General features: G+C 40.4%; 1 protein-coding gene across 1 annotated transcript; it reads left to right on the plus strand.

Annotated features, from left to right (window-relative positions):
• The first annotated feature begins 822 nt into the window (after positions 1-822).
• Positions 823-5,053, plus strand: LOC122551988 (secreted phosphoprotein 24-like). Its single transcript, XM_043694550.1, has 9 exons — positions 823-975; positions 1,122-1,225; positions 1,642-1,770; positions 2,032-2,163; positions 2,276-2,320; positions 2,906-2,950; positions 4,327-4,371; positions 4,619-4,663; positions 4,796-5,053. The coding sequence occupies exons 1-9, from the start codon at positions 924-926 to the stop codon at positions 4,826-4,828; spliced, it is 630 nt and encodes a 209-aa protein (XP_043550485.1). The 5' UTR covers positions 823-923; the 3' UTR covers positions 4,829-5,053.
• Positions 5,054-11,641: the final 6,588 nt, after the last annotated feature.

The raw sequence follows: 11,641 nt of genomic DNA on the forward strand, positions 1-11,641 counted from the left end.
ATAACATTGCCAAGGTGCTTCACAGCAGTCTTATCAAATTAAAGCCAATCCTGAGTTACAAAAATAAATATCAGATTAGGTAAGCAAATGCTCTGTCAAGCAATTAAATACAATAGAGAATCCTAACGGGAAAAAGTGACGAAGTGAAGGACAGAGGTGTGGAGAGAGAATTCCAGAGTTTATCTAGGCAATTCCATCGATAGACACTTAAGACCAGGATGGAATGCATGCAGATATCTCACATAGTTGTCAGGCTGGCGGAGATTACAGAGGTAAGCATGGCAAGAATTATGAAATCCAGGATTCAAATTTAAAAGTCTGAGCACTTATTAAACAGGTTGATAATGTAGGTTAATGAGCACAGGGGTGAATAGAATTGGATGAAGTTAGGCCCTCCGCAGCAGATATCTGGATGATCTCAAGTTAACTGAGATTAGAAAGCAGGAAAGTAACCAGGTCTCCAGGTTGGAAAAGTAACTTCTGGAGGAGCTAAGGTGAAGAGCTGAGGTGAGGTGAAATCAGGGAATGTTACAAAATAGTTAATCATAATGATATCCTGTATGTGTGGTTGGAAACATAATCTCAGTGAAATATCTAGGGATCTGAGTGTGAGTTTGTCCAAGTTACAGGTGATCATTTCCTGTGCTCTGACAGTTGATTATTTCACATTCTGTGGAATAATTTCTGATCTCACTAAATCTAAACATGGTGACGATACTGGGAGGAAGCTCTGCCCATATTTGAGCCACTTGGCAATAAGCTTCCCCTGCCCAGGATCAAACTGAGTAAATATGAGTCAGTGTTTGATTGTGGTGGAGGCGCGAGAATATAAAGACTGAACGCAGCAAGGAAAGGGCAGAGCAAGAGAGAGAAGCAGCTCCTTTACTCTGAGAAAGCAGCCAGCTGATCACACAAGAGGCAGAATGAAAGCCTTCCTCCTCACCATTGCTGCAGTGCAGATTCTCCACTGCTCAGGTAGGTCCCAGAGAGAGAGCGGCTCCTCATCAAGCAACGAGTTATTGCCAATGAGGTTCACTCACTCAGATATCACCGAGGTTGGAAAATAATTCGCTGAAAAGTTCTGGAATGTTTTGTACAACTTTCCTTTTCTCTATCAACAGGAATACCGAGCCCTAAGGATGCTCTGAGAGCGTCTGTTATAAAACTGAATCAAATCACCGAGACCAGCAATCTGTGTGGGATAACCAGGAGAAGGGTGAAGGATGTAAGTGTGTCCTGATCTCAGTCTGTATCACTCTGTAAACTGCCCAAGAGTATTACTGAATGCAGTTTAGTACTGATTATTAAACAGGAGCAGAATATTATATTAAAGGTAAATGTAATGTCACTATAGACCCAGAGCAACATAAGGCTGGTCTGTCTTTAGATAGACAAGACTGGTTATTGCTTAACCTGATGATCACTCACCTCAGACGAGGGGTGAGGTCAAGGAGGTGTGACCTTCATGTTGACCTCAGCTAGTGCGGGAATTGAACCCTCGTTGTTGGTATCACTTGGACTCACAAGCCAGCCATCCAGCCAATTGAGTGCTTTATTACATTCGCACTGATGGGTGAATCCCCCCTGAGTAAGAGCACCAGATATCGTCAGACACTAATGAACCTTTTCTCTTCTCATTAGATTCAACACACAGGGAAATTGTCGTACAATGTGGATTTAACATTCTCCGTGAAAGAAACCGTCTGCTCCAAGAATTCTGGACTGGAATTTGATGATCCCAGCTGTCACTTCCGTCCCAGAAAGGCTGCTGTAAGATCTAAATTGTTTTGTCACATTCGAATACTTATAGATACACAGGTATATCATTGAATGAGCCATTTATTCTGTTAGAAAGGGCCTTGTGATTATTATTAATCAACCCATTCAGAGATGTTATGACTTGGGAATGTGCACCAGTTATATTACGGAAAGGAGCCATGTATGTTGCATTCCATCATACAAAGCAATATGTTTACTGAGTATTGTTGTAAAGAATATTGACTGTAAATGTAATCAATTTTGTTATGACAGGAGAGAGGTTTGTGCAAAAGCCATGTTGCATATTTTGCTGATGAGGTTGTTGACATTGATGTAGAGTGTCGAGGGTTGAAGACGGTTGACAGCAACAGTGACTCATCAGAATCGAGCGAAAACAGTGTTGAGGTAACCTCACAATTTTACCCATCAAGGATAATGGGAGTTCTATCATTTCGGAAATTTACATTTCTCATTGTTCTACTGAGTTAATTATTTCAATATTAATATTTCATTATAGGTCAAAACCCAACCAAAACCCATGTCAATTGAGGAATCACCAAAGGTGAGTAGAAACTTGCAATTTTTATCAGATTATTTTCTTGTTGCGCAGAATTATCAAAAAATATTAATAAATTCTACTGTGTAACTATGCCAGAAAGGAGAATGAGATGTTAATTTGTTCTGGTTTGAGATTTGGCAGGACAGCGTGTGTTGGTATAGGTGAGGGAGAAATCCAATGTAGGGGAAGCGTTTATTCTTCCCTGAGGATATTATCAGCTGCACGTTCACATGACTGGGTAGAGAAAAATGTTGGCATTAGGAGGACACAATCTCTCACTAATAATAGACATTATTTATTGGTGTGACTTAGAGGGGACCTGCAGATACATCACAATAAATTCCAACTGTTGGAGGATAGTCTGCATTATTATAACCATCAACATTACAGTTCCACTGTCTTGGAACTGGATTGCGAGGGATTGCCCCACTGCAACACTGTGTCAAAGAATCATGACTCTGATATTCAAAATGTTATCATCTCCTTAGTTATAATCTGATATCATTTAAAGCTTTTGTTTGGAAATGATTGTACAGCTCAAAATTATTTGCACAGTGCTAAATACATAACTTAAATATTTTATTCCAGGTAAAAAGCAAGTCAACAGAAATATCGCTTGAGGACTCTCCGGATGTAAGTATTTCACATGTTTATCACTTTCTCTTCATCCTCATTAAACGAGACAGGGAATTATGGGTCGTGCCATGGGGCAAGTTGAGGGCAGTCTTAAGAACTACCTCAGGAATTGATTCCACACTAGTGCAGGAATTGAGTCCACACTGTTGGCATTATTTTGTATCAGACTGTGAACACTGAGCTAACTGATACATCATTGGATAATTATTAACTGCCAATAGCCTGTAAAAACTTGGGTTCATCACTGTAGAGTCTGAGGAATTGATACATTGAATACCCACCTAAAGGCTGTGGTTGAGGGGATTCTGATACTCAGTTCTTGTTGGGTTGTTCATGGATTTTTTGATTAATGCCTAGGAGCTGTTAGTTACTTCCTAGAATTTTTTAGATTCACAGAAAACGCTTGCCACTGACAAGAACTATAATAACAAGACAAGCACAATTGATGATTTCATGAGGGCGTTACATTCTCCTCATCATTTTTTTATGTGGAAAGGTCAATACAACTTCCAGTAATTTATCCATCAACATTACTGTCCCACTGCCCAAGAGTTGGTTAATTATTGCTGTCTTGACTTTCGGATAATAGGAGTGATTATTTCTCCATTCCATTACTGAGGATGCACTATTACCCATCCCGGAAGAATGTGGTGGTTGGGCAAATCACTGAGTGAATTGCGGTGGTAACACACCTCCTCCCATCTCACCATCTCAGTAATTAGTGCTGGATGAATAGCTCCCTCTCCATTTGCCAGCAATTGTGGACCTGAAGTGGTCAATTAATGACCACAAGGGCCTCAACATGCCACCTTCCCCCTCCCAATAGCTACCTTCCTGGCAGGTGAGAAAAGTTGGCAATTGGGAAACCCAAATGACCTGCTGCCTGGTTGGGGAGGCCTCCAATTGCTTCACTCTGGGGACAGTTAACAACAGGGATGGAGGATGGGAGTGGGGGCAAGGGGTGGTGACTACTGGAACATCCCTTAACTCCGATACCCCTTGACATCCTGCCCTTAGAAACTACACCTCCTGGGAACTGAAGCATAAAGACTGACCAGCTTGCTTCCAGAATGACCTCTAAGACCCAAAGGCTGATGGCCGCTGATTGGCAGCAGCTTCTTGAGAGGCAAGGCTTCACTGTTGAGCCTTGCAAATCACCAAGAAGCTGACCAGTCAACTCTTGGAACTCGGTTAAGCAAGCTTTCTCGTTACCATGGAATTCACCTGGGCCCAGTCGCTAAACCCCAATCCACAAACATAAAGTTTCACCAGTTCTTCATTTATAATCTGATAGTTTTAAAGCTTTTGCTTTGTGGTGATCAAGATTATCTACAAAAGTATTACATTATAAATTATAAATCTCGTTATTACAGATGAAAAACGAATCAACAGAAACATCAATTGAGGTGTCTCTCAATGTGAGTATAATTTGAAAGTTTGTGTCAGATAATTATTAATTTGAATAAACTAATGATGACTGGGCCCAGCTGCATGACAATAGCATCTTAGGCAGTTTTGTGATTTTATTTATTTACTTTAATGTGGAGAGCATGAATATCAAGAGTTAATATTTTCCCATTTATCGCTTAATAAATTCAATACTAGTTACAATATATCTCACTCTTTCCTGATGATAAACTGATAAATCTGAATATTTTAATACAGGTGAGAAGCAAGTCATCAGAAACATCGCTCGATATGTCTTCAAATGTAAGTATAAACTGGGGAAATTGTGCCAGAGAACCAGTTCTCGATCATGATCATCATTAACAATAAACACGGAACTCAGACTGAACTCAGTCCATCCGATGATGACCATTGTATTCATTCTGTTCATTCCAGGAATACCATGAAGATTCAAGATCCCGACACTAACCAGGAATGAAACTTCTATAAAGCTGAGCTTGATGTGAACACAAAGCCTCATTCTGATTAAAAAAGATGTATCAATTAGACTTTATTTTTTCATACATAAGGATGAGGGGACCTGGGGTTCCTGACTGTACATTTTACTGTAACTGGGAGATTTTATAATTTGTAAATGTTCTGTCCTTCGGTGTATGTTGTTATCTTGTGTTCTGTGGATCACATTAAAAATGTAAAGAGAATATTTACTGATGTTGTTCCAAATATTGTTTCTCATTTCACTGAGTGGATGGGAGCTTAGAAATGCACTGCTCGAACTAGCCTATCACAAAATGTGACCAAACTTGGCTGGTAGTTGCTGAAGGACTGGTGTTTCACACTTAAAACTGATGACTGAGGGCAGTCATGGGTGATTGTATGAAGAATGCTTCCCTCACTCTGTGGACTTTTAAATCATGGGGTTTTCTGGCCCTTAAGTCTGTGAGCAGAGCGTTGGTCTTGGGGAGGTACAACAGTGAATGTCATTTGGGATCTCTTAAAATTTTAGCACTGGATAATTGACCCCTGTTTCTTGATTAACTGGAGTGACGTTGGGGAAGAAAGCATTGAATAGCACATTAAATGTATCTGGAATTGATTTTCTCTGGTATTTACACTGAAGTCATTTTAAAAAAAAAGACTTAAAATGTAACAGTGACTCTAAAATTACCAAATTCCCCTTCATTTTATTCCATTACCTGTAGGTGTCAGCATCACCATTGATTTAATATCCATTTTAGAGACATGGTGAAAAATGCCGGGAACTAAATATGTGTTCATATAATACATTTGAAATGGTTTCCAAACATAATAGAAGTGATTTTGATCCAGATCGATTAATTACTCATCACAGAGTAAAGGATTCTTTGGGAAGATTAATCATAGCTTGTCTTGTGGAGTTTGAGAGTAATATGTATAAGTCCATCAGAGAACTAAACTTAAATAGACCTTAAATAGAACTTAAATAAACTTAAATGGGAATGAGGGACATATTGGTTACTATATCTGAGAACATTTGAATAATTCTGTGAAGATAGATAATCGTAACAGACAATTTTTGGAATAGTTAATAATTCTTAATGAATACACATTCATTGATTTATAAAAACTGAGAAAAGAGATTGATCTAACTGAAGAGGTTAACAATATAATGAGATTAAAATAAAGGTTTTTTTAATATTCGATAAATGTTAATAATCTGCGAATATGGAGTGTCTTAGAAATCAGCAAAAGATTACCAAGAAATATCATATAGTGCGGAAACAGACCAATCAACCCATTGAGTCAACACCGAATCTCTGAAGAGCGTCCCACCCAGACTCAATCCCTCTAGCCTCTCCCCGTTATGCGGCATTTCCCAGGGATAACATACTTAATCAGCACATCCGCTGGTTACTATGGGCAATTTAGCATGGCCAATCCACCTAACCTGCACATCTTTGAACTATAAGTATGCTATGACATTATGTTAACTGGAATATGAATATGAAATATCATTGATAGGATATATATCAATAATTTGGGCTTCTTGTTAAAAGAAATACTTCACCAAGCAAGGAAGTCTGAGGGTAGCAGGAAATGGCATTAAAAAGAACATCACCTACTTGAAGTGCATAAAGTACTAAAGGATTTGATAAGGTTGAACACGCGCACTTCCTTGTAGGACAGTCTCAAATAAGAGGCGTAGATAGAGAATGAAAAGAGATAACTTCAAAATTAAGATGAGGAGAAATTAAAATGAGGAGAAATTACTTCTCTCAGAGGGTTGTGAATCTGTGGAACTCATTCCCCCAGAGTGCACTGGTGACAGAACCAATCCATAGATTCAAGAAAGAAATTGATATGTTTTTAATTTAAAGTGGGATAAAGAGCTATGGGGTGTAGGCAGAAAGGTGGAATTGAGACCAGGTTAAGATCAGTCATGATCATGTTAAACGGCAGGGTGAATACAAAGGGTTGAAATGCCTATTCCCACTCCTAATTCCTGTGTTCCTATTTTTGTCCCTATGTTACCAGTGTCATTGAGTCCACAATATTTTCAGAGAGAGGTCACAAGACTCAATTTGTGCTGTGTAAAAACCGTCCGATTTGAACATACAGCCGGAAAGCTATTTTTCCTGGAGTAACAGCCTTCTCCCTCTCTGCCTTTTTATCTCCGAAAATCCTGACACCACATTTTGTGGTGTATAACCCCACTGAAATACCTCCTCACCACTAATGGAGACTTCCTTCAAAAGTAACCCAAGAATCTTTGAAGGAGAATCCAGAATTTACCAGCCCTGTCCAGGGTGAAACCCAAGTGCCAATAATTTGTGAGCAAGTGACTTTGGCAACAAAGCAACATTTGGTCAATGTGAATATTAATTTATTTCTGAATTAGCTGGTACTTGGTCAAAGTAATTTTAAAATAGCACTTTGTAGATTTTTTTCCTCTAAATTTGTCGGTTTCATGTGTGTACATATTTTATTTTACAGGCAGGGTAGATTAGATTCCTACACTATGGAAACAGGCCATTAGGCCCAACAAGTCCACACTGACCCTCCAAAGAGTAACTCACCACAATCCATTCTCCTACATTTATCCCAAACTAATGCACCTAACACTATGGGCAATTCAGCTGACCTCCACATCTTTGGATTGCTTGGAGGAAACCCAAGCACCTGGAGGAATCCCACACAGACACAGGGAGAATGTGCAAACTCCACGCAGACAGTCACCCAAGGCTGAAATTGAACTCAGGTCACTAGCACTGTGAGGCAGCAGTGCTAACCACTGAGCCAGCATGCCACGCAATAAATGCAGCTATTTGCATTGTTTAAACCTCTTGACATTAATCTTTACATTGTGTGAGTAAATTTCGTGTGCAAAACATTAGCTCTGTATTTATTACTTCAGGAACCTGGATAAAGTTGATCTCATACAGAGCTCTATACAATCCAATATAAGTAATAATGTATATTACAATTGGCAATATCCCCTCCTTTTTTAAATTCAAACTTTATTTCCTACAAGAGAAGAGAGGGACAAGGAAAGAAATCAGTTCACTCTTCTAACTCGATTGTAACAAATCGATAAAAGTGTTAGAAGTATAATATGGGAGTAAACTAGTGTGGTGTAAAATTCCAAGCAGTGGAATGTGGTGAAACGGTTAAAAATTATGTCCCAATACATGTGTGAATCTAACCGGAATGGAGGTGTTGCTTAGTCCCGTGTGAATCTTCTTATCTGTATGTAACCAGAATGGAATGTGTTTTTTAGCCTTGCTCTGCTGTTCACATGAATGTTTATATCTGGAAAAGAATAAAAAGCTGGAAAAGTCTCCAGTTCGGTGAGTCTGCTCCGGGGTTACGTTTAACCGCCGAGCGTGGGTTGTTGGCAACCGCTCTACAAGAACTGACGGCTCCCAGTTTTTGTAACATGTAGAGTGAGCATAAACCAGACCCGTTGTGCGACACTGCGGGGAATAAAATGCCCATATTCTAGCAGTCTCGCCTCTTGGTCGTTTGTTCTGTGTCAGACTACTCTCCTACGAACCTGACCTTGAGAATTTTTTAAAACAACTAGTAAAGACGATAAAACAGATTCTAAGAGCTGAATCTTATATTCTTTAGGTTCACTGTCCATTCAGGGGGGTTTCATGAAGGATTTCTCTCTGCAAGATCCAACAAAGAACTCTTGCCACAGCTTAACACATTTGCCTCATTAACTAAATATGCCACTCCTCTGTCTGAGTCTAACTCCATTATCCCATTCGCCATACGCGGAACAATTTGCCACTGCTTTGATGATCAGAAACCTGGCAATGGTGCCAACTTTAAAAGGCCATGGTGCACCCAGACGAACACAGTTAGTCCGGAGCTTCCCTGTATACTTCCTGACATTAGCCCCGGATGTGTCAGAGAATGCAATATTGGTGCTTTGCTTTGTGGGCAGGGAACTGGCGCTGGAGCTGCTGGGCGAGTTGGTGCAGGGACGGCATATCCTGCACCCTCAGGACCAACAGGGGAAGCCATAGCACCAGACCATGCCATCCTGCTCCGAGATTCCCATCAGGAACAGTGTAGTCTCATCCACCGGGAGGTATGCACAGCCAATCAGGAAGGCGATCAATGATATTTTCCACTTTTCTCTGACCTCTCACTCTCACTTTGCCCCTGTTCTTGCACCCACCTTGCGTGGAAGGGAACTCTCCAGCATTTTCACCATTCTCAGCCTCCTCCTTCCTCAATTGCTGTCACTTGTCCCAACCCCTCCCCCCACCTCCGATATCACTAACCCCGCATGCCCTCTGTACTGCTGACTCACTCACCCGTGACACTTCCCCAGCTGAACCAAAGATAAGGGCTGCACCAACCACTTTCATCTACCATAATACACACCTCTTTCTCAATTCACAAGGAAAGCAGACCACCCCAGGGCAGCAAAAGTGGTGGTGGGCTGCCTGACATTCAGCTCCTCATTCCTTACACAGACGGAGCCTGACCCTGACATCTCAAGTGGCTGACTGACCACCATACGTGACCGTGCCCAAGTCCCTGGTGTGATTGGAGTCTGAGGACCACTGACAGCCATGACTGGCTTCCTGGCTTTGTTTTGCAATAAATGATAAGGTTTACAGCAACACTGTGAGCCTGATATCTCTGGCTGAGGGGTAAGGTACAAAAAAGCAAGGCAAGGCAGGGATGGTAATGATCAGGCAAAAGTGAGGACTGCAGATGCTGGAAAACAGAGTTTAGATCAGAGTGGTGCTGGAAAAGCACAGCTTGTCAGGCAGCATCCGAGGAACAGGAAAATCGACGTTTCTGGCAAAAGCTCTTCATCAGGAATACAGGCAGGGAGCCTCCAGTGTGGAGAGGTAAATGAGGGAGGTGGGGCTGGGGAGAAGGTAGCAAAGAGTACAATAGGTGAATGAGGGTGGGGATGGAGGTGATAGGTGAGAGAGGAGGGTGGGGGAAGAACCATCCAGGTAAGTGAGTGAGTGCTAAGATAACAAGTGTAGATGCTGGAGATTGAGCCTGGTCCAGTCCATGAGCTGAGTGCAAAGTGTCCCTGAGTGCAAAGTGTCCGAGCTACAGCATTACGATGATAATTGCTTTCACACCCTGTGATGCAGCATTGAAGTGCAAAAGTGTACTGTAAGTGAATTGAAGATGTACCACGAGGGTTCTTACAGGTTGGCACACATTGGATGCCAATCTCTGTTTATCTGGGATGCACATGGCTGGTGCTGACGGAGTGTACCCTGAGAAGCTGAGGCCTAGTGTCCAACATAGAGTTCTTTTGCAACAAAAGCAGTGAGCTAAATTTGCCAAGTACCTGCTCTGATTTCCATGCTGAGAAGTCTCAATGTTGAGTTTGGTCACAATGGATGGTACAATAGAAAGCTGCAAAGTATTTAGGTTGTTAACAACGAATACTTCTCCTTAATAGTCAACTTGTCACTGTGTACTGAGAACTTTGGCTTAATGCTCAGAACTTAGTTTAAAAAGGCAGCGAAGTGTTCCTGATGTCAAGATAATCCTCAATGGACCTTTTCCATGATTCTGTCACATTTTTTGCTATAGACCCTATAAAATTTGGCTCTAATAGTTTTTGCAAGCATAACAGGAGAGTAGCAAAAGACAATATTGTTCCTTCCAGACAAAGACAGGAGCAATTATCATTGTAAAGGGGGAAATGGCAGAAACAATTCACAAATATTTGGTGTCTCACTTCACAGTTGAAAAAAATAAGAATACAGAAAAATATTGAAGAATTAAGAATCTAATCAGAATGAGGAATGTAAAAAGAAGCTTAAATTATTGGATAAATCAATGATACTAAAATCCAACAAATCTTAGAAATTTCAAGGCTGATATTCTAATGATCTATTAGGGAGCAATTACATCTGTGAACTTTCAATACCACCTAGATTCTAGAACAGAGACAACAGATTGTTTGGTTGCAAACGTAACATTGTTATACAAGAAAGGAGAAAGAGAATAGAGAACTACAGACTACAATTGGTAGGAAGAGAGAGGGAAACCATGGATGAGTGAATTTGACTTCTCAATAGGTATTTCATAATGGACGGCATAAAAGGATGCACACAAGATAAAGATTCGTGGAGATGATAGTAATATACTGGCATGAATAGAAGATTGATAGGACAAGTCACCACTTATAAATAGTGAATTGGAGCTTTGATTGGCTGAGCTCAGGTAGAGTGAAGCCTTTTGGATAAATGAGGGAAACAGCCTGCACACATTGCTGCTTAAACAATTGCTGCTTAAGTAACAGAATAAACCACAGGAATGTAAGGAAAGGATCAATGTAGGAAAAGGTCCAATGTTTCAACGATTAGAGTGTGGCAGCAATTTGTCAAATTGAATTTGTATTCAAGGGAAAGCAGTTGCTACATTCTATAAGGATTTGTATGCTACCCTTTGGCAAAGAACAAAGTCTTCACAGATACAAAGTTAAAAATCACACACACCAGATTACAGTCCAACAGGTTTAATTGGAAGCACTAGCTTTCGGAGCGCTGTTCCTTCATCAGGTGGTTGTGGAGTATAAGATTGTAAGACACAGAATTAACAGCAAAAGTTTACAGTGTGATGTAACTGAAATTATACAGTGAAAAATACCTTGGTTGTTTGTTAAGTCTCTCATCTGTTAGAATGACCATGTTAGTTTCACTTTTTTCATATGTAAATCACAAAACTTTTTTTTAAAAGTTGCATTCTCAAGTGAACTTTAACAATTGGTGGAGGACCATTTCCACCATAGAATACACCAGATGG

The sequence above is a fragment of the Chiloscyllium plagiosum genome, chromosome 7, assembly GCF_004010195.1.
Source record: "Chiloscyllium plagiosum isolate BGI_BamShark_2017 chromosome 7, ASM401019v2, whole genome shotgun sequence".
NCBI lineage: Eukaryota > Metazoa > Chordata > Chondrichthyes > Orectolobiformes > Hemiscylliidae > Chiloscyllium > Chiloscyllium plagiosum.